The sequence below is a fragment of the Bacillus rossius genome, chromosome 5 (genome assembly GCF_032445375.1).
Source record: "Bacillus rossius redtenbacheri isolate Brsri chromosome 5, Brsri_v3, whole genome shotgun sequence".
Taxonomy (NCBI): Eukaryota; Metazoa; Arthropoda; class Insecta; order Phasmatodea; family Bacillidae; genus Bacillus; species Bacillus rossius.
The window spans coordinates 12,576,596-12,599,789 of NC_086333.1; the positions used below are offsets into that span (position 1 = coordinate 12,576,596).

Sequence of the window (23,194 nt, forward strand, 5' to 3'; positions counted from 1 at the left end):
TTTTGTGTAAAAACCACGTTAGTCACAATATTCTAAATGTATTCATTGTTGCATAATTTGCACAACATTATATGTTGTTGCTGCCACATATCTGATTTCACCCCATTCATGCAATAAAGTAATAATGAGTGATCTATTTACAAGAGTTTTCCTTACAAATACTTTTTATGCTCTCCTGAACATTTTAGTTTTAATGACTTAAGAGGTTTCTGAAAAAAACCGATTCAATTATGCTTACCGGGTAAGAGCAGTGCACATGAACAGGCTAAATTGGAAACTCTTGTAGACCCGTAAAATTGTTTCGCTCCCCGAAGTTAATAAATTAATAATCGCCGCGAGTCCAGTGATCTATGCTGGATCTGACGACCCACGCAACCACAACGGCTAGCCTGGCACTCTCTCATAACATAATCCACTAAATAATCCCGCCAACAATCACTGGGATCATCACGGGTCCCGAACCCGAGTTCTCGGGTGACGGAATTATAAACAAAAAATAACTAATTGTTATTCTAAAAGATAACAGCTTTTATGTATGGAAGCTCAGCAAAATAAGTTGAAATGCAAGTTTTTTTTAAAGATGATATTGTACCACCTTGGCGCTTAATAAAAGTCCGGGTCCCGGACCTGTCTGTACCATCTTTCGCTGTCGGAGCACGCCTTGTGACATCACTTCCACATGGCATGTGTGCTGGGTTTAATATAAATTGTTTTAAAGACTAATCAGCAAGATAGATGGCATAATAATTCAAGGGTTATTTATACTAGAACCCTGATTTTACATTTCACGTATTGGATTCGTAAAATCGTTACCTTCGTGAAATCATGGGTGACAATCATGTGGTGTAATCGTGCCCACCTTTCATACACACCATTATTTCTACGATCGCATGATTAGTGAAGTTGTGAACAACATTTGAAATATTATTGCTAATAACTACTATTATTTTTATAGGTCTATAAATTTGAGACAATTCTCATATAAAATAAACAAGCAAACCACCTACAGTTATAACGTAGTATGCGACATCCTTTCCTCACTTATTTTGCCAAAACTGATACATACTAATTTTTTTCTCCCCTCTTCTGTTAAATCCATTCAAGTATACATCAGTATCCAATCGTTACGTACTACTGGTTTGACAAGACTTGACCAGGGCCTAATTAATATGCTGGAAGAATTTCCTGCCTGGCATCATAAGTTAATCTTTAACAGCTGACCACAAAAAATGTTTACAAATGCACATGGAGGGGAAGTAGGACATAATTCAGTGTACACCTATACTGTTTCATAAAAGTGATCATAGGCAGGAGCGAATATTCTACGTAAGCATTGTAAGCAGTCCTTACAGTTTGAAAATGTCCTACATATGTGGTAATGCATTCTGAAGTGGCCTCTATCAATGATAAATGCTTGAATAGCTAAAACACAGTCTGTTATCATACCGCCTCATTGACGCCTCGCTGTTTGTAATTGTTAGACAGTGGACACCCCTCCCTAACCGCACGGCATCCCTACAGGCTGGCTGAAGCTGTCCAAGCTGCCTACTCGCCCTCTCCACTCTGCGGCAGCGCGACATCCCTCTGTAAGCACTTCTCTTCTTGAATACAGGCAGCTGTGAGCTCTTATTGGCCAGACCGTCACCCCCTCCCACGAATGTGTGTGCCTGAGGGAGGGCGGAAGTCCGCTCAGCTGGGCATCCCGTTACCATCGGCCTGTAAGTTGACAACCCAGCCGTTCATGCTGTAAGCAGATAGCTTCCTGCTTGCAGCCACTATCAGCCGACTGGAAATTCAGACACCGCTTATTGAAGCGGGGAAAGGGAACACTCTCCTCTACGACGATCTTAGCGCCATGATTGGCCTGTCAACAGCTTTCTTGTTTTAATCATGTAACGTACAGCGATTATCAATAATTGAAACCTGGTTAAAGTGCGAGATATTATAAACGCATCAGGAACAAGGTTTAGAAATTGTTTTATTTTATGTGGTGTTAAAATTGCATTGAAAGGGTAGAAAAATTTCAGCAATATCTTGAGAAAATACATGATAGTTTCGATGATTTCTGGTGCAAAATTGAGGATAATTTGGTAGGTAGCTTGACAGAAGATAGTCAGCCCAAAAAAAGAATAGATAGATAACATTTCGGATGACAAGAATACTTGTTACAGACGATTATATTTTGAAATCGTAGACACAATTTAATAAAAAATAAGTCAAAGATTTGGTGATATTGGCAGTCTCTTCTTCATTGGTTTGCTCAATTTCATTGAGTTTTCTGTTTATTCACGATCATTTCCCGAAAAAAACTATTCCAGTCCTTAAAATTTTCTTATGGAAAATTCTTCGATTTTGCCAGACTGACAAGCGAACTTTCCATGGTTTATTCTTCAAAAGAATTTCACAAGAACAGCGTGGCCGAGTTACATAAATATTTGTACTTGAATGATTTGCACGAAACTCTTCCCGAAGCATAGAAACGTATTTGTTTGGTATTGACGATTCCGACCACTAGTTCATCTGCAGAAAGATCCTTCTGTTCTGAAGAGAATAAAATATACAGGTTGACGCCGACCGCCGGTGCTCCCTCTGGTTCGCACAGGCCGTTATGTCACAACAACACTTACTCTGAAGTGCGCCGAACACGCCCGAGCGTGATGTCCGCCGAGTGTGTGAAAGTGCACCGCGACGAACACCAAAGCGACGTCAGCGCCCGGCCGGGTGTGGCAATGCGCCTAATTAATTATATAATTCTGTCAAATTAAAACAATTAATTAATAACAATTTAAAAGAGGATTCATGTAAGGGAAATTATGTCTAACTGTCTTATAATCATATATTGTGTAACATGTCTTTAAGTCCAAAACTGGCCGGGTCGGTTTTCCCGCGTTCCACGTGGTTAGGCGCGAGGCCGCAGGGCGGTCTCGCGCCCAGTTACCGTCGGGAGCTCGAAGGGGTCGGGCGCTCCGCGAATGTCGGGCCATCAACTTTCGCGCTTCATCTCCATATCAGCAATAGTGTAAGTCTTTTAAAATCCTTTAACTTGCTCGGCGCCGACCCCACCTCAGTCGCACGATATTTCGTGCGACTCGTAACTTAATAATTTTTATCCCGACAGGGAATTTTCTCATATTCTACGTAATTTCATGTCCAGTTTAAGGACAGCGTATAGTGTTACGCAGCTTTCGGCTTCATAGCCAGTTAATTGTTATTACCGTAGGCTCTTTGTAACGAGTGTTGAATGCTACTGACTATCTTGCACCTTTTAATTTTCACCATTCTAAACGTGTAATTTGTAACGTGTGTTTTAACTGAATAACTTTCAATTCCAAGGAACTTTAGCGTGTACGTCTCCCGCTGGCGTATCTACGTAATTTTAAAGACATTAATATTTCGTCGCAGGCTAGACTGCAAACAATCCTGAACATAGGGATTTCTCTGTGTGTTTATGTGTCAGCCTAAGTTGTTGCAACACCAGTTCCGCGACTATCTGCCAAATCTTTCATAGGGATGAGTACCCACCGTTTCAGCTTGTCGATATTACTTTGCAATCTATCCGGGTCACGCGTGTCGTTTACGTTCAGAGATACACGTGTCACAGCGGTCCGACAACGGACGCGGCCAGTACCGGGACCAATAAGTGTATCAATACTGAATAAAGTGCAGTGTCCTGTAACTCGTTTACCAGTCATTTACAAGGCGTGCCCAGGTAAGTTCCGAACCACGACGCGCTCCTGCCTGCAGCCACGAGGCCGAACCCCCGTTAAAACCCCTGAGATCCTTTTCACGCTAATATTTAATTAAAAACATAAACAGGTAGCGGGAGTGGCGTCAAGGTACTTCCATAACTCTCAAGGGCAATCGCGGGTCTCAGCATTGTTTTTGTTATCAACTGAAAAATGGTATTGCAAGACCTAACGAAAAATAATATGTTTTACGACGATGTGATCAACATGTTTGCGAAGTAGGGCCGTCGAAATCAGCTTATGTATAAGTAGTGACTGAACACTTGGGTTACGTTTGGTATTTTTAGAACTAAAAACATAAGTGCATAGCTTTCCTTTCATGACACAGAGAATTATGTTCATGAGCGTCTTCCATCTTGGCGGAGCGAGTCACCACCAGTAACAAACTCATCAAATCTGAGGGTGAGTTCACATCTACTAAGGCAGGGATTTACATCCACTCGTGATAAATTAGTAAATAAACATTATAAACATTTTACTAAAACCAAATTCTCTATTCCTTAGGCATGTTAGTTTTCTGAACTGTCTCCTAGTAGTAAGTTCGTAATGATTTAGTAATTTAAGTTAAAATGGTTTTAATGCATTGCTTACACATGCAATCAACCCACGCCTCGCCGATGACCATAGGCATTTCTTGGCTAAGAAAAAGCTGCACTGTAATAGTGATTTTTTGAAAGCAATCAGGAATTGTTTGTCTAGCATGTTGAAAAACTGCTCGTCGTGTCTATGAACTGCATCACTTATGCCCCTTTTGTTTAGAGCTATTGACAGCTTAGTTGAAAAAATACACTCTGTGCCTACAAACAGCATCAATTATTCCATTTTTGAGCGCTTTTTAGTGGCGAAAGTTCCTAGCTGATATGATGAATGTGACATCAAGGCATGTGTTTTAAAATAATATGGGTTGCTGGCTATAGTTATAGGGAAATGAAGTTGCTACTCAATTGCTTTTATTTCTTCTCTCACACTCCACACAATTGCAGTAGTTATGCGTTTAATGCCAGAAATGTTAGTAGCAGAAGGATAGTTGAGTATTATTTGCGAAAAAATAAATATTTTTACGGCCCTGCTGATTATTTCAGTCCAAGAAATTTCTAATTTTTTGATATTCCAACATAAATTCTGCTGTGTGACTAATAAAAATGAGTACCTTTTCCATGCTTTTAAAATAATTTAATGTCTGGTGCCATGATAACTTATGCAGTATTTATTAACAGTAAACGGCTGTCTCCTGGTCGTTAAAAATATTAATTTTACCGGAAATGGACTATACAATACCTTGTGGTGTTTGGCTTTCATCGCAGAAGTGAACAGAAGGAGGGAAGATGTTGACAGTCTCTTACGCAAGGTTGTTCGAGGGGAGGGAATGTTAAGAGGTATTGGAAAAATGATGGTTTTTGTCTCTGTGAGGAATATGCTTTAGCCTTAAAAAAAGGGGGTGGGGGAGAGTTAATCTACACAATGTCATGATGCCGTAATGCTACCAACGGCACGTGCCATCTTGCCTGGATAGAGTTTTGGGCATGCCCACTTACATTGCAGAAGCTATGGCAGCCTTTTTTTCTCCAGAATATCCAACTTTTTTAATCTTTTTATAGTGTGACTATGTGTATTTGGTCACCAGACGTTTGATGTTTTATTTTCTGCATTTAAAAACATTTAAGGACACGAGAGTAACACAAACATTACCTGTTTAAATTCCTGAGGGTATTACATCATATGACTATCACAAGTCATAGATAAGGTTGTCGTCTTTTAGTCCCTATGTCCCTTGGTCCCCGTCGAAGATTGCCCTGTGAACTCGTTCGGTTACCCGCGTAGCACCATATGGAGAGTGGTGAGTTCAGGCCTACGTGGCCGGGACCGGAATAAGTGGGACAGGGAAAGGATTTCGGGGAAATTGAAGGTACTGGTAAAGGCGGTAGGAAAAAGTACGTCTTATCTGTTTCGGTGAGCGGAGTTTATTAACGGAAGCCCTATCACAGCCTGGCCGACACGTATCGAGATGAATGTTTCTCCCTCGCCGCGACCCGGACTCCAGAATTACAATAATAATTAAGACACGATTTTGTAAGACGGCTGTAGGCAGCCCCGTGATGTACACAGCTAATCGCGAAACTCGACTGTACGTGACGTGTAACTTCTAGCGGAGTGGAGTGAAGCAGGTCTTTTCCACGCGGCAGCTGGACGGCGACTGACACTCCGCCCGCCCGCGGGCTTCGTTGCGCACGGTCCATGTGGAGGGGAAGGGGAAGCAGGCCGGCGCGGGAGAACACGAGCTCGCGGCGGGCCAGGCTGCGGATCTACACACTAACACAGGCACTTAAATAGCATTACATACATAAAAATACAAATACAAATGAATTACAAATACATAACATGATACAAATACAGGGCCGTACGTGAGCGGGCTAGGGCGCAGGCAGGTGCGTCCCTGATCTAAACACCACACTGAGCTGTACCACTAAAGCAAGAGAAGGCGCTGACGAGGCATAACGGCCTGAAGGAGCCAGGGAGACACTTGGGTAGACGTCAAATGCCCCCCTCCGACGACACCGTTATGTCCGTCAGCGCCTCTCATTTACCCGCATTGACGTGATGCACTGGGATGTTGAACTGGAGCACTAACCTGGTGTGTCCGGCGCCATCATGGTGTCAGTGTGGACCGTACCTATCGCCATAGGGGCGGCCGAGGTGGGCAGTGGCGGCAGCAGCGTGGCGCCTTCAGCGTCAGGCGGCGATGCTCCCAAGGCGGCACGTGTGGTGGGCAGCGGTGGCGTGGCACCTTCAGCAGCACGTGTGGTGGGTGGCAGCGACACTTCCAGGGTGGCACGTGTGGCGGGCGGCAGTGGCGTGGCACCTTCAGCGGTGCGTGTGGTGGGCGGCGGCGATGCTCCCAAGGTGGCATGCATGGCAGGCAGCGGTGGTGTGGCACCTTCAGCGGCACGTGTGGCGGGCAGCAGTGGCACACCCTCCATGGTGGGCGGTGGCATGGTGCCTTCAGCAGCGCGTGTGGTGAGCGGCAGTGGCGCAACCTCTGTGGTGGGTGGTGGCATGGCGCTCCCTTGGTGATGTGTGTGGTGGGCAGTTTTGGCATTCTCTCGGTGATGTGCATGGTGGGCAGTTGTCGCATGCCCTTGGTGACATGCTTGGCAGGTGGTTGTGGCATACCCTCAATGATGTGCGTGGCAGGCAGTAGTAGTACGCCCTTGGTGATGTGCGTGGTGGGCGGTTGTGGCATGCCTTCGGGGACATGCATGACAGGTGGTTGTGGCACACTCTTGATGATGTCTGTGGCGGGCGGTTGTGGCATCCCTCGGTGATGTGCATGGCAGGCAGTTATGGCACACCCTTGGTGATGTGCATGGCGGGCGGTTGTGGCACACCCTTGGTGACGTGCGTGGCGGGCGGTTTTGGCACGCCCTCGATGACATGCATTGCAGGCAGTTGTGGCATGCCCTTGGTGATATGTGTGGTGGGTGGTTGTGGCATAAACTCGGTGACATGCGTGACAGGTTGTGGCATCCCTCGGTGATGTGCATGGCAGGCAGTAGTGGTATGCCCTTGGTGATGTGTGTGAAGGCCAGTTGTGGCATCCCTCAGTAATGTGCGTGGCAGGCAGTAGTGGTACGCTCTTGGTGATGTGTGTGAAGGCTAGTTGTGGCATCCCTCAGTGATGTGCATGGCAGGCAGTAGTGGTATGCCCTTGGTGATGTGTGTGAAGGCCAGTTGTGGCATCCCTCAGTAATGTGCGTGGCAGGCAGTAGTGGTACGCTCTTGGTGATGTGCGTGGCGGGTGGTTGTGGCATCCCTCAGTGATGTGCATGGCAGGCAGTAGTGGTACACCCTTGGTGATGTGCGTGGTGTGTGGTTGTGGCATGCCCTCGGTGACATGCATGACAGGTGGTTGTGGCATGCCCTTGGTGATGTGCATGGCAGGCGGTTGTGGCATCCCTCGGTGATGTGCGTGGCGGGCGGTTTTGGCACACCCTTGGTGACGTGCATGTCCTTGGTGATGTGCATGGCAGGCGGTTGTGGCACGCCCTCGGTGACATGCATGGCGGGCAGATGTGGCACGACTTGGTGATGTGTGTGGTGGGCAGGTGTGGCATACCCTCGGTGACATGCATTGCTGGCAGTTGTGGCATGCCCTTGGTGACGTGTGTGGCAGACGGTTGTGGCATGCCCTCATTGATGTATGTGCCTAGCCTTTGTGGCATGCCCTTGGTGACGTGCGTGGCAGGTGGTTGTGGCATGCCCTTGGTGACGTGCGTGGCGGGCAGTTGTTGCACGCCCTCGGAGAAGTGCGTAGCGGGCGGTTGTGGCACACCCTCGGTGATGTTCGTGGTGGTAAAGCATGGTATGGCGTTGTCTCGATGTCGATACAGCCCGATGTCGCACCCGCAACCCACTGGTCAGCTGGAGGCGTCAACATCTGGGGCGGCGGCGTTGGTTGCAGTGGTATCTGGAGTATCATCGTCTCAAGAAGAGACATTGTGAGCAACGTGTCGGCGTCCGCACAGTGTGACCACTCGGCTTTCGTGTTTGTTTGGCCCCCAGGAGTAGTGGATATGTGAACTTATGGGGCAGGCGTCGTGACTATTGTGGCAATGCCTTTACACTGCTTCGCTCGGCACTGGTCACACGTAAATCCAAACATCCACGCCTCTTCTCGATCGATCGGATGTGAACACACTTCATGGCATAGATTCCCACACTTCTCGCAGATCCACCCATCAGGTGTCCCGCCAGGCATGAATCCGCACCGCATATCGTCATGCCATAAGCCCGGTATTCGATGCAAAATCCACATTCATGATTTGAGAAGTGCTAGCAACTCTCGCCCGGCTCTAGTAAGTGCGCATTGGCCCAGGACTCATACGGCTCCTGGAAGTCGTTCATGTTTATCGGGAAGTAATGCAGCCGATAGGTAATACAATCCGCGCATTCCACGCGGCGTTATCTCGCGCCGACGATCCTTGCCGCGTCTCCGTCACAGGTTTGCTGCGCTCCCACGTCGCGTTATCTCGCGTAGACGTCCTTGCCGCGCCGCCATCTCCGGTTCGCGGTGCTCCCATGTCGCGCGACCGCACCTGCTTCCTGTCTGCGCCCGAGCATGAGAGACACCGCCTGGCCCCCGCGACGTCGTTTAAGTGCATCCCGTGAACTATGTCTTCTGGCCACACTAGTTGGGCGCCATATGTCGTCCTTTCGGCCCTATGTCCTTTGGTCCCCGTCGAAGATTGCCCTGTGAACTCGTTCGGTTGCCCGCGTAGCTCCAGCCGGTTTTGTGGGACAGGGAAAGGATTTCGGGGAAATTGGAGGTACTGATAAAGGCAGTAGGAAAAAGTAGTTCTTGTCCGTTTCCGTGAGCGGAGTTTATTAACGAAAGCCCTATCACAGCCTCGCCGACACGTATCGAGATGAACGTTTCTTACTCGCTGCGACCCGGTCTCCAGAATTACAATAATAATGAAGTCGCGATCTTTTAAGACGGCTGTAGGCAGCCCCGTGATGTACACAGCTAATCGCGAAACTCGACCGTACGTGACGTGCAACTTCTAGCGGAGCAGAGCGAAGCAGGTCTGCTCAACGCTGCAGCTGGATGGCGACTGACACTCCGCCCGCCCGAGTGCGCCATTGCGTGCGGGCTGGGTGGAGGGGAAGGGGAAGCAGGCTGGTGCGGGAGAACACAAGCTCGTGGCGGGCCATACTGCAGATCTACACACTAACACAGGCACTGAAATAGCATTTCATACATAAAAATACAAATGCTAATTAATTACAAATACATAGCATGATACAAATACGTGGCCGTCCGTGAGCGGTCCAGGGCGCAGGCGGGTGAGTTCCTGATCAAAACACTACACTGAGATGCACCACTAAAGCAAGAGAGGGCGCTGACGAGGCATAGCGGCCTGAAGGAGCCGGGGAGACTCTTGGGTCGACGTCAAGGTATTGCTGTGTGCTAGTAAATACTGTGCATTTAAAGCAAAAACATTAGGGTTCGTTCCGAAACAGCTCAAAATGCAGGGGTACCAACAGAGTTCTTAGGAAGAAGAATAAAAAATAACTAAGACTCGGGTGTGTATCGATTGTTTTGACTTCAGTGAATATCATTTCAGAACTTTCGGTAACATTATCTAAAACTCGATGATCTCCTGGAGAATTAATTGGGTTATTGTGGGGGGAAGGTAAATTTAGTGTGTGTGTGTGTGTGTGTGTGTATGATAGTTGTAATTTTGTTGTATGTGGCATTGTTTTGACTTAAGAGTGTTATTCTTGCGATGTTTTTCTGGTTACAGTAATGTGTTAAAGAGTTTGTTGAATGCTCTTGTGGTGGCCATATTTCTTTCAATTAAAAGTTTTCTTTTCATTAGCTCTCCAATCACCTGTGTTAAGTTAAATGATATTTATTTATGTATTTTGGCAAGTATAATTAAATAAAGAAATACAGTCAAAATTATTTTGGCCTAGTTGGTTTATAATAAATTTTACTATATTTCGGTTTGTGTGTTTTTCACACAACCTTTAAGTAGAAACATGATAGTTAATTTAATTATCTGTTTACTGTCATATATTTTTTTTTTTGCTTTTTGAAGATAATAATAAAACGATTATAGTTAACCTACTTATTATCTGGTTGATATTTTTCGTCCCACATGTTAAGGAACTACTCATTAGGTTATCTTTCCTTTGAATTTGATTTCTAAACATGCAGGTCAGGCCCCATCAGGGCACATCTTGTGAAGCCAGCCGCCGATGCTACCTCTGGGTCGCACAGACCGTTACGTCCCAACAACACTTACTCGTAAGTGCAACAAACACGCCCGAGCATAATGTCCACCGTGTGAGTTAAAGTGTGCCGCTACGAACAGCAAGTCGACCAAAGTGTTCGGCCAGGTGTGGCAATGCGCTAGTGTGAAATTAAATAAGTAATTCCTCTTTTTAGAAACCAAAATAATAACAATTAAAACATACTGAAGTAATATGAGAATTATGTGCAATTGTAAAATAATCATGTAATATCACAAAATTTAACAACTAAGTCCAAAACTGGCCATGGCTGTTTTCCCGCACTACACGCATCTTGGTGCAAGGTCGCGCGGCGCTCTAGCACCAGTTGAAGCCTGGAGCTCACAGGGGTCGGTCGCTCTGTGAACATAGAGCCTGCGGTTTTCGCGCCACTTTTCCAGTTCATCGCCATAGTCGTAAGTTTACCTAATCTTTTACAATAATTAGCTCTGCGCCCGACCCCACTTAGCCGTACGTTCTTACGTGTGGCTTTTCGCTTAATCATTTAAATCCCAACAGGGATATTTCGGCATTTTACGTAAATTTAATGTTCAAAGTACTCGGGCAGCGGACTTGAGTTTTGCGCATCTCACCAGGCCTGTATTTGCAATCTACCCTCGCAATAAGAACTTTATCAACCTTTAAGGAGCTACTGTGACTATAGTATAATGTTCATCTAGCCGCGCTTATCATAGGCGTGCGCAGGACTTCAGTATTGGTGGTGCTAGATTACACAACAGCCCTGTCATTCACGGACCCCGAGCCTAAAGCCGGAAAAATTTGGATTTGAAAGCGCAAAATGGTGCTATTTAAGGTGTTTCCGACAAAAACATTAAATACACAGATGTAAAAATTTTAACATTTTTTATGACAGATTATGGCTTTGAACGTTATAATCACCAGGAAAACTACTAAACTATTTACAGTTTTAAGCTTTGTTGAGCCATAAAGTAAATTGCACAAATTGTTTGCACGGAATTCATGCTGGTGGCTTTGAAAAACCGTACTTATATGTTTTCTGATGACGCCAAATAAATGCTAGAAAAAACATTCTCAAATGTTAATTTTTAAAATCAACAAATGAAGGGAGTTTTCGTAATATACCTAAAATATGTAAAATATTAAAATAATAAAAATACACAAATAAGAGTGGGCAAAAGTTAAAACTTTTGGAATACAACAAAATTTTTTTGTCGGCGACTGCATATAAGTCATCGAGTAAGCCTATCCTTTTAACTAACTAACCTCTCTCTCTTTTTTAAAATAAACCCTGGCGGACGGCGGCTATTATTCCGTGCGCCTGCCGAGTGGAGTGAACAGTGGACACCGAGCGCGCATTCTATGTAATTCGAGGAGAACTATGAAAAGCAGGAGCGCAAAAACTAAATTTCCAAAGGGGGGGCAATATAACTTTTTATAAAGAATCATCGATCCCCCCTATTAAAGCGGGGGGTCCGGGGGTCCTCCACCGGGAAAATTTGTATTTCAAGGTGGAAAATGGTGCTATTTAAGCAGTTTTATTATCTAAAAATTGATTACACAGCTCTTTCTTTGCCCCCGTTTGCCCCCACTTCAAGGTTTCAGAGGGGGGGGGGCAAAATACCCTTGCCTGTTGTGCCCTTGATGAGAAGTATTTACATTTCAGAAGTTTCGTAGCCGCGGCCCGCGTGTACAACACAAGTAATTGCAACTGGCTTGTTTCCGTGTGTATGGTTGGTTCGATTGATAATTGATATACTGATAGTGTTATGAGCACATATCTGTAACTCGACACGATTGGAAAACATATTTTTTTGGAAATAATACGAATTTTTGTAAGTATGTATTATTTCTGCTTGTAAAAAACAAAATAACGTTAACCCTAATGGTGGTGCCAAGGCACCTGTGGCACCTACCGTGCACACGCCTATGGCGCTTATGCAAAAGCTGAAACATTCGTATTGTAGTATGTTAGATTGCACTTATGTTTAAGAATTTTTGATTTTATTTTTTACCATTTTATGTTTAACTTTAATTACAATATAAATATCGTTTCAACCTATCAGTTCTGCAGTAATTCGCCACAGCCTTAGCTTTGTCAGTGCTGGCCTCAGCAGCCTAACCTGTTCGCGTGCAAGGTCAATGTAAAGTACAATGTTTTCTCCGTCATTTTCTTTTTATTTCAAGGCATCCTGGGTGGCCTGAACAGCCCCGGTAGTTTAAACTAACGACGCACTACTGCCTGCGGCCACGAGCCTGAGAACATTTTCAGTAGTATGTAATGACTGTCTGCGCAAACAGGTTCTGGATGTGGTGACTGGTGCCGACCGCCATCTTGGATTTGTGATGTCATGGCGGCCATCTTAGACTCAAAAATTTCTCAAAATTCCTCAAAAATGACTCATAAATAATTGTTTTTAGGAAAAATTTCTAGTTTTCTTCAACCAAAATTAAAAAATTAGGATTTCGAAAAACCTCAAAAGTCTTTGCCTTAGATAGAACACAAAAGTCTAAAAATGGCTTAAAAGTCATTAGAGCTAGCCGCTCTAAGCCTCTGACGTCACCAAGTATTATGACATCACCATTGCTATTTCTATTACGGCTGCCATCTTAAAAATCCTTATTTATTATCTGATTTTAATGAAAAAAATAAAAAATTATAGAAAAATTAAATAATGAATTTTTATTAATTTTTAAATAAAAAATACAATTAAAAAGTCCACAGTTCAAACCTGCTGAGGGGAAAAAAATAAAATGGCGACTGAACTTTCCTTCATGGTGGCTGCTGACAGACTGACTTCCCCCACCACTTATGTCAAAGTATATATATCGTCACCTAGTATGACATCATGTCCGCCATCTTGAAAATCTATAATTTTTATGTTAAAAAATCGGGATTTTTTTTAAAAATTATTAAACAAATTAATCAGTCGAATTGAATAATAAAAATTTAATAAAATATTATTAAAAGCCACTGTTGCACTTACCATTATGGTCGCCATTTTGGATTATATAAATGTTGCATGTTTTGTTATGCCTGCTATCTTGGTTGATTATGATGTCATCGTGACAATTTACATTATGACCACCACATTGGATCCTATTAAAGTTGCATGTTTCGTGATGACTGCCATCTTGAAAATCTTTATTATCCGATTTTAATGAAAAAAGTTCAAAATTCATCAAATAATTAACTTATTAGAATACTGAATGATTAGATAGATTGCTGTCCTTGGTTCAAAACTGGTAAGAGCAAAAAATATAAAAAAAAAAAACAGATCCTTCCTCCATAGAAGCCACCTGCAGACTGACCTACCACCACCAATAAAAGGTATATATCGTCAAATAGTATGATGTCATGACCACCATCTTGTCTTCGTCCTCTGGAGACCACAATTTTGTTTTCGTCTGCTAGAGTGTGCTGATGATATGTTATTATAATTTTCTGTTCACCATACCTTTGACCTCGACTGTTGGCATTGAACTTTGACCTTAAATTATGACCTTGACCTTGAAATATGACACCAAACTTTGACCTTAACCTTGAAATTTGACCATAACCTTGAAATTTGACCCTGACCTTGAAATTTGACCTTGACCTTGATATTTGACCTTGACCCTGAACTTTACCTTGAAATTTGATTTTGACCTTGACGACCATCATTGATCCGACATTTTGTGTTCAGTACATGCTACCAGGAGCTACCACCTGCTAGAGGAGATTGCCACCATCTTGGTTTTGTCTGCTGGAGGATACAATCTTGTGTGTGTATTCGTCTTACCATCATTACCATCACTTCCATCTTGCTAGTTTTATTATAACCTGCTAGAGTGCAGTAATCATTTATTTTTACTAAGGTGCCCGCCATCTTAGAATTTCGGTGCTATCTTGGTAATTTTTAATTATTTAGCTAGAAATTCGGGAAAAAATCGAAAATTCATCAAACAATTCACTTATTGAATTAATTATTGATTATATCGATTTATGTTCTCGGTTCGATCCTTGGACGAAGCAAAAAAAAAATAATTTTATGTAAAAAAATAATAATTTCAATAACTCATGTAAAAATCCTAAAAAATGCTTAAAATCAACTACTACCATCATCCTATAAGCAATTACGACTGTCATCTTCGATATTTGTATTTTTTGACTTATAAATTCGGGAAAAATTTCAAAATTCACCGAAAAAAACCCTCATTAATTTACATATTGAATCGATGGATTACTGTCAACGGTTTGCTTACTGTCCAGTGACAAGTGTAACTAAATATTAAATAAATTTTATATTTTGGTTTCCATTACCTTTCGCAGAGTTTATCAATCATTCACTCTACGAAAAACAACTGAAAACAATATACGACAATATTCGACGAATTAAATATGTTGCAGATAAGCCTAACATTGAAGTCTAGATTTTGATTCTTAGAATAACCTCTAAACCATTCATGTATAAAGCCATCCATACATCTAGACCAATCAACTTTGGACCGCGAGTCCGGCTCATAAACAATGTCAGATGTATAGACCAGTTATTTCCGAACCTCACGACCTTCTTCATTGTCAGCTAATTATATTCAATTAAACCATCGTAACATGTTTTTACGCTTACACGAGGACCAACAATCCCATCAAAAAGGCAGCACATTTTGGAAGCACAATCAACAAAAAAGCAACACATTTGGAAGCACAATCAAAAAAGGCAGCACATTTGGAAGCACAATCAAAAAGGCAGCACATTTTGGAAGCACAATCAACAAAAAGGCAGCACATTTGGAAGCACAATCAAGAAAGGCAGCACATTTCGGAAGCATAATCAAAAAGGAAGCACATTTTGGACGCACCGTCAATCAAAAGGAAGCACATTCTACAAAACGAAAGCTCATTTAACGAAAAGGAGGTACATTCTCATGTACATTCAACTCGGTAGGATGCGATCGTCAATGTTAAGTTAGGATATAATGTCTCCATCAGTCTATGAATCCATCAGTTTTTAGTTCCATAAGTCATTGGCTGCAATAGTCATTGGCTCCATCAGTCATTGACTCCAACAGTCTTTTGGCACCAAAAGTCATTGGCTCCAAAACTCATTGGCTCCAACTGTTTTTTGCTTCAACAGCTCCAATGATATTTGGCTAGAATGCTACGAGTCTAAGAGACTATGAGGCTACAAGGCTACGAGTCTTCAAATTTACGATACTGCGAGGCTACAGAGCTACGAAGCTTGTAGAATACAAGTTTACGAGACTGCGAGGATACAGGAATACAAGTCTACATGAGTACTTGACTACGAAGATACAAGTCTATTTGGCTCCAATTGCGACATCTATCTTCGGATGAATTTTCTGTTTGGCTCCAACTGATATAGTAGCATTATGTTATAACATTACATGGCTACTTGGTTACGTAGCTACACGGATCGATGGGCTTCCGCGGGACAGGAAGCGTGCGAGTACGGGACACTGACTCGGTGGTGAGGGGTGGCGGTCCTCCCTATCTGCTCGCGGCCTGTCATCGTCGCCCGATCCTATGATCGGATCTGTCTGCCGCGACCGCGTGACAGGCCACACGTCGCTATGGACATTGACTACCCATGGGAGGTGTGCTTACGGGCAGAGAAACACACCGAGAAAGCAGGTACTGTTGCGAGTCCCGAAGACAATCGTGATCAGGCCGTAAAATCGGAGTCTCAGAACCCGGACATGTGCTAGGCATGTGAAGGCAAGGCAACTGTGCCAGCACATGTGGCGGTCATGAACAGCCCAGTTCATGCAGGCGCCGGAATCATACTGCCAGAGTTCGCCAGACAGGACCACAACCCGAGGAAATTGGGCCATACCTGCCGCGACTGTATGGCCCATTATGGCATTCTGCTTGACGAGTGGACGGAGCAGGTTAGTGACCAGCTCAGAAGGGCAGCCCATGATTGGTGGGCCATGGTCGGGGAAGGCGAGATTTCGTGGGACGATTTCATCTCTCGGCTGGAGAGCAGATTCAATGATGCGCGGGCACGGGTTCAGTGTCGGCGCTCTCTCTTCTGTATCCCAGAAGGAGATGACGAGGACATTGAGTCGTTCATACGAGCCAAAGTTCGACTTCATCGCCGCCTTGCTACCAGAGGCCACCTAAGCGAAGCCCTTGGACTGGTGGTCTAACTGATGAGGCGGGATTTGCGTCCACATCTGAGAGCCACCAGATGTTACCTGGATGATTACGTGCCATTAGCCAGGGAAATTGAACGAGATGTGCATTCGCTACCGCAGACCCACACCGTAAGAGTCTGACAACAGGGAACAGTGTGACCACAGCACATAGCACCAGAAGATAGGCTGGTGGTTGTGCCCTATAGAGCACCTGCAACCTCGGACACTCCACTGGTGGGCGAGAGTGGGAAAACGCTTCTCGGGCAACAACAGCATTCTCGCCTGACCATGTGGCACCACAGAACCGGCACACAGAGGAGCAACAGGCACAACCGCCCAGGTGCAGGTATTGCCGGGAAATGGCACATCACTGGCATGACGACTGCCCATCCTGTGCGGCACTGTGGCAAGATCGGCGTCCAGGAGCTTCCCCGGCCTGAAACTCCAACTTGGGAGCAGAATACCCACGGGCTACTGCTCCTAGATAATGGCCTCGGCATCAACCCCGAAGTCCGCCCGCACAGATTCACTACCTGTCACACCGAGCAGTGGTGCCATGCACCACTCATCGACGCCCCGCTCTGGATCGTCGACGCACCACGCTGAGGCATCGGTGCCCTGGATATCCCCGGCACAACCTGCGGGGCACGACCGAGCACCACCACTACCTGTACATCAGGCGGTGGTGCCATGCACCACTCATCAATGCCCCACTCTGGGTCGTCGATGCACCACGCCGAGGCATCGGTGCCCTCGACAACCCCAGCAACACCAGCAGGGCGGACGACAGCACCAACCCAGTTGGGACGAGCGGGTGACTATGCAGGGATCCTGATCCATGTGCCAGTCATAGTCAATGGACAGCCCGTCCATGCCCTGGTGAACACTGCGGTGAGCCACTCCTACATCGCTGCCCACCTGGTACCTGAGGCAGAGCTGGAGCCACGGGAGGACGTCCTTCTGGCCACTCGTGGGACCAGCATGCTCACATCTGGGCACGCCCAGGTAACAATTACAATTAGAAACATAACTAGTCAGACCACCGCGCTGGTGCTGCGGGAGTTGAGGGACGATCTCATTCTGGGGCTTCCGTGGCTCGTCCAGGAAGACGCGTCCATTGACGTCAAAGATGGTAAGGTGCATGTGGGATGCGCGGGTCACAGGATGCTCTTCAGCATCGGCGGAGATAGGCCACTCTTGGCCACACCAGCCATCACTCTAGGTGATTTACGCAACGAAGTCCCTTCAGAACATGTGGACAGGTTTAATGAGGTTCTGGCACAACACCTACAGGTGTTTGCGGCTGCTGACATGCTACACCACACGACGGTGACGCAGCACACCATTCCCACCCGCCCACATGAACCCAAATTTGTCAAACCCTTTGGGTTCGGACCCCACGAGCGCGAGGCCATCCTGATCTAGATAGCCGAGATTTTGCATGACGGAGTGATCGTACCGAGCGAGTCGTCCTACAACTGCCTGGTGGTAATGGTGAAAAAGAAGGATGGCTCACTCAGGTTTTTGTGTCAACTTCAAACCCAACAACTCCGCCACCATCTCTGCACCACCACCTCTCATTAATATCACAGACGCTCTGGCAGGGCTGGGGGACGCCCGCATCTTCACATCTCTAGACCTTAAATCGGGATACTGGCAGGTGCCGGTATGTCCTGAGGACAGGCCTAAGGCCGCATTCATAGCACCTGATGGCTGCAGGTTTCAGTTCTGCGCCATGCCGTTCGGGCTGATGGATGCCCCACGACCCTTCAGACCATGATGGTCCGCGTCCTAGATGGGTTTGTGGGAAAGTTTGTGGCGGCCTATCTGGACTATGTGATCATCTGGTCGAGAACGTGGGAGGAACATCCGCAACACATTGCCATGGTCCCCGAACAGTTGGCCAGACACAGACTGACCTGCGCGCCCCACAAATGTCACGTCGGCGCAACGGAGCTGGAATACCTGGGCCATATTGTGAACACGGACAGATGTTGGCCCCTGCCAGCGCAACTTGATTTAATAGAGGCCAAAACAGCACCACACATCCGCAAACAGTTACAACAGCTGGTAGGCCTGCTCAATTGGCTAAGAGGCTTTATCCCCCACTTTTCCACAGTCACTGCACCGATGATGGCCCTCCTGTCCCCCAAAACCAGGTTCCGGTGGACCCATGAGGCGGACCGCGAGCTGGCCTATGTGAAATGCTTGTTCCGAGAATGCAACACGCTCGCTCGCCTACGTTCCGAGGACCACGTGTTTCTACAGACCAACACCAGTCAGGAGGGGATGGGAGCGGTGCTATACCAGCTGGGTCCAGAAGGGGAATGGCGCGTCGTGGAGCACGCGAGTGCCAAGTTCAGCCCAGTGGCGGGCCGTTATCATGTTAACGAATAAGAGTGCCTTGCGGTCGTGTGGGAAGTAGGCCGCTACAGGCACCACCTGGAGGACAGACACTTTACTCTCTGTACCGATAGTCAGTGCCTCAAGTGGCTTGACTCGGTACAGGGCCGCAAGTCAAAGTTCACGCGGTGGGCTCTGACGCTCCAGAACTTCGACTTCCACTTCGAGCACGTCCCAGGGTGCGAAAACCAGCTGGCGGACGAACTGTCATGACACCCTGACCCTAACACCGAATACCATGATGAGGGCAGCTGGGAGGAGCTGCTACCTCCTGTAGGTCGGAGCCTCGCCAGATTCTGTGGCGAACCAGTCTGTCCACCAACACAGTACGCACTTCCAGCGGACGGCAAGCTAAGGTACACCGGGACGACTTGCGCCTCGTAGTCACCGACCCAGCCCCAGTAGGGATGGAACAACAGGGTGGTAGGCGACCAGATACGACTCCGAGCCCAGATCTGAGTTTGTCCGAACCGGACGTTGCTGACCCTAATGGACAGAACGACGACGACACCACTGTCACATCGCCTACCCTTACTTCAGATGCAACTTTTCTCTTCTCAGAGACTCACGCAGAGGACACAAATTTCATTGACTCCCCAGTTACCTCCAGCGCCTCGACCAGTATCCTTCCACTCACGGGAAACACGAACTTGTCTATTCCCGACATACCACCGATCTCTCAGGTCGTGGTGGTCAGGGAGGTGGTTCCCATTGTCTGGTAACCAGACGACGGTGACACGAACAGTGAATCTGACGATTTCGACGAACCCTGGTGGCCGCTGGACGTCAGCCTAAGCGAGTCTACATTCGTAATGTCCGTCGAGGAACCTTTGCCGGGGGATGGGGGGGAGGAGGAGGAGGAGGTACCGTAGAAAGGGGTGAATAGGGTCTATGGGGTGAATAGGGTCAAAACTTTGTTAATTTGTAAAATTAATTGCACTGACATCGTGGTTTTTTGCTGCCAATATAGTACGTTCACTGATCCACTGATGACTTTTGTAGTTCTGTGTGATAGTTAAGAAAACTTTGTCATTCAATTTATCTGTGGTTGTTGAGATTTTACAGTAGTTTGTTACCAAATATATACATTGTGTGGTTTTATCAGTCTCCACATTTCCATTTCATATATCCAATTGTTTTGTGATAAGTTCAGTGGATGTAAACACATTGTAGACTAAATAATTTTTCTATAATTTAATTTTTTAAGGAAGGCATTTTAGCCAGAATCTATGTTAAATGGACTTGATTATCCCATTTCCAGTTAGCATAAATTTTGTGTGGAAAATATTAAGTAGATGAAAATTATTGGTTTTTTGTCAAAAGTGTTTAAGTGGTGTTTATTTTAAATACTTAGCCAAAGTCAGTTAGTGACTCAAAGGGATTTTAGTCAAGCGTCCCTGCCCTCAGCAGCTAAGGAGATACGTAATTAATTCAAATTTTTTTTAAGTAAGGTGATAATAAATTTTGATTAATATAAATAATTTAATAAGTAACACTGTGTGTAGAATTAAATATTTAATTTAGCCTCTTAGTAAATTTTTATATTTAAATGCTTTTCAGCCCAAAAGACAAATGATGAATAGGTAATAATGATTTTAATTTTAGTTTGCTTGATTGTAATTGTTCACATTTTGTGACTTGTCAAACTATTTTATGTGATGGTTGGTCAGTGGTTGAGGGGGGGGGGGGGGGGGAGGGGGGCGAGATGAGTTGTTGGGCGGCCTAACAATGCCTCATTTACAACCCAACTACCCATAGCAGTGAAATACTTAGTAGTTAAAATTTTTCTTGCAAATTTTAAGTATTATGAATTTTACTGCTGAAGTACCCAGGGTTGCCCGGGCTAAACAGATCATAACATAAGGACAATCACTACCGAGTTTCAAGTCTGTAGGACATACACTTAAAAAATGGGAAATTTTAATTTCAAAGCCCCATTGATGGCACAATCTTGGTGGATCAAGGCGACGCATCAGCAAAACCAGGTAGCCAATATTGCCTAGGCAAAATGTGATGGATGCACCAAACGAAAGTGCGTTACAAATTCAAGGCAACGCCATCTATTGATGAAGTTCTACACTAAACTATTATTGGAGCATTTGCTAGCAACCGTGAGCTTTACTAAGTGAATGGGTTTCACCAACGAGGATAGAAAGTTGCCAGACCTTACAAATGAATGATTGTGTTTTGGACATAAAGAAATGATATACACTCACCGTATGTCTATGACTTATGATTTTCTGTTATAAAAATTAATTTACCCATTTTTTACTCATTAGGGATGGAAATTCATAGTAATATGTGGCTTATCTGCTAATCCAGGCTATGGGCTAGTTGTGTGCCAAATCTAATCCAAATCTGTTAGGCGGTTCAGGCGTTATATACTCAAACTTTCACTTTTATATTATTCCTATGATTCTGAATTAACCACACAGATGTTGTGCTACAATGTTTTGTATGAGATATAATCTAGTTTTTAAAAACTACACATTTTTTATGTATAATGAGTGAGAAAGCATACAATATATATATATATATATATATATATATATATATATATATATATAATTAACATTAACATTAAACACAAAGCTATTATATATATATATATATATATATATATATATATATATATATATATATATATAAAATAGCTTTGTGTTTAATGTATTACAATTTTTTCACATGTATTTATGTGATATTGACTTTTTTATAAAGAAATAATAATTAATATAAAAATTCTTGATCTTTATTGAAATACATGCATGAAAATAAAAATAATAAACAACGTAAATAATTGATTATCTGCAGTGAATTTTAAAAATAATAATTGATTTGTTGTTCTCAAGGAGACAGTTAATAATGTTTTGTGCTGTTTAAAACATACAAAGTGTTGTGTCTTGGTACTACAAAGATAAATTTGTTAAATTTTAAACAAAATTATAAGGAAGTGTTTGTATTCTGCCAGATTTTAAGTGGTTCTAGTGTTAAAGGTGTTTTTTTTTTTTTGCGGCAGCTGAGAGGCAAGGGGTTTATATTTATTGTTTTGTAGGGCATGAATCTATTTATCTTTTCCCTCATTGGCACTCTCCCTCCTCTATAGTATAATGTACACATTTTGTAACTTTTTTCAATGAGTACGTTAACAATTTTTTTACAAAAGGGGAATATAGTTGTGGTGATGTCTTCTCATACTTCTTCATGTTGATGAATAATTCTTGAAATCTTGAAATGAGGTAATGTAAAGTTTGTCAACACTTTGGATGAGGTAACACTTTTGTTTTTTGAACTTTTCAATTAAAAATAATGTTCATTTAATTCAAAAGTAAAGAAAGGTAATGTAAAGTTGCAAGAACATGGCTTTCCCAGCTATTATGGGTATTTGATGAAGGAATAAATATTATATTTTGTCTTTGAGAAGAAATTAGCTGATCATGTATGTTCAAGGTCACAGCAAACTAGTTTTATATTTAGATTATCATTAGTAATAGTCTTGTAATTAATTCTGATATTTAATTTTTTTTATTTAAAAAAGCCTTGTAGCTATATTTTTACTGATTTTTCATAATGTTAGGTAAGTTATTATGTATGAATGTGAATTTCAATGTTTTGTTTCATTTAAATATTTATTTCACATTTATATTTTTACTTATACAATTCATGGTGTGGTTGTGACGTGTCTAGAAGGTAAGACAGTGATGTGGGTAAAAAATAAAGAAAGAAAGACATGCGGCGACACAGTGGCGCCAAAATGAGAACTTATCGCATCCTGTGTGAGAGAGACAGATGTTCGCCAGGTCTGGGAATTTCAGAATTGTGCATTAGAGTAGAAAGAGACAGATGGGCTCCCTGAGCGGGAAATCATTGTATAGTAGCTGTACGAATAGTATGTAGAGCAGTATTTCAGGGAAGTCCCCAGCTAAGTGAATTTTTCTATAAGCTTGGTAATATGCTTTGTTTCGTAAATCATCGTGCTAGGCTGAGAGGACGTGCTGTCTCGACAGCTAAGCAAAAGTTTGTATTTTCGGTCATGAAAAGAGTAAAAAGCATAGTTGCAGTTCAACTCTTTTTTAGTTAAATGCCAAGAGTAACAGTCTTCAAATAATGACATAATTACTAACCAAATTTTA

General features: G+C 44.0%; 1 protein-coding gene across 1 annotated transcript; it reads left to right on the forward strand.

Moving 5' to 3' along the window:
* The first annotated feature begins 6,395 nt into the window (after positions 1–6,395).
* Positions 6,396–16,647, forward strand: LOC134532213 (armadillo repeat-containing X-linked protein 2-like). The gene is made up of 3 exons (XM_063368633.1): positions 6,396–6,814; positions 7,850–8,096; positions 16,567–16,647. Exons 1-3 carry the CDS (start codon positions 6,396–6,398, stop codon positions 16,645–16,647), a joined length of 747 nt encoding a protein of 248 aa, XP_063224703.1.
* The last annotated feature ends 6,547 nt before the right edge of the window (positions 16,648–23,194 follow it).

Coding starts and splice junctions, on each gene's coding strand:
- LOC134532213 (XM_063368633.1), top strand. CDS start 6,396: ATGGTGTCAGTGTGGACCGTACCTATCGCCATAGGGGCGGCCGAGGTG. Junction 6,815..7,849: donor GGTGGCATGGCGCTCCCTTG/GTGATGTGTGTG, acceptor TGTGGTGGGCAG/GTGTGGCATACCCTCGGTGA. Junction 8,097..16,566: donor CCTCGGTGATGTTCGTGGTG/GTAAAGCATGGT, acceptor TCTGTATCCCAG/AAGGAGATGACGAGGACATT.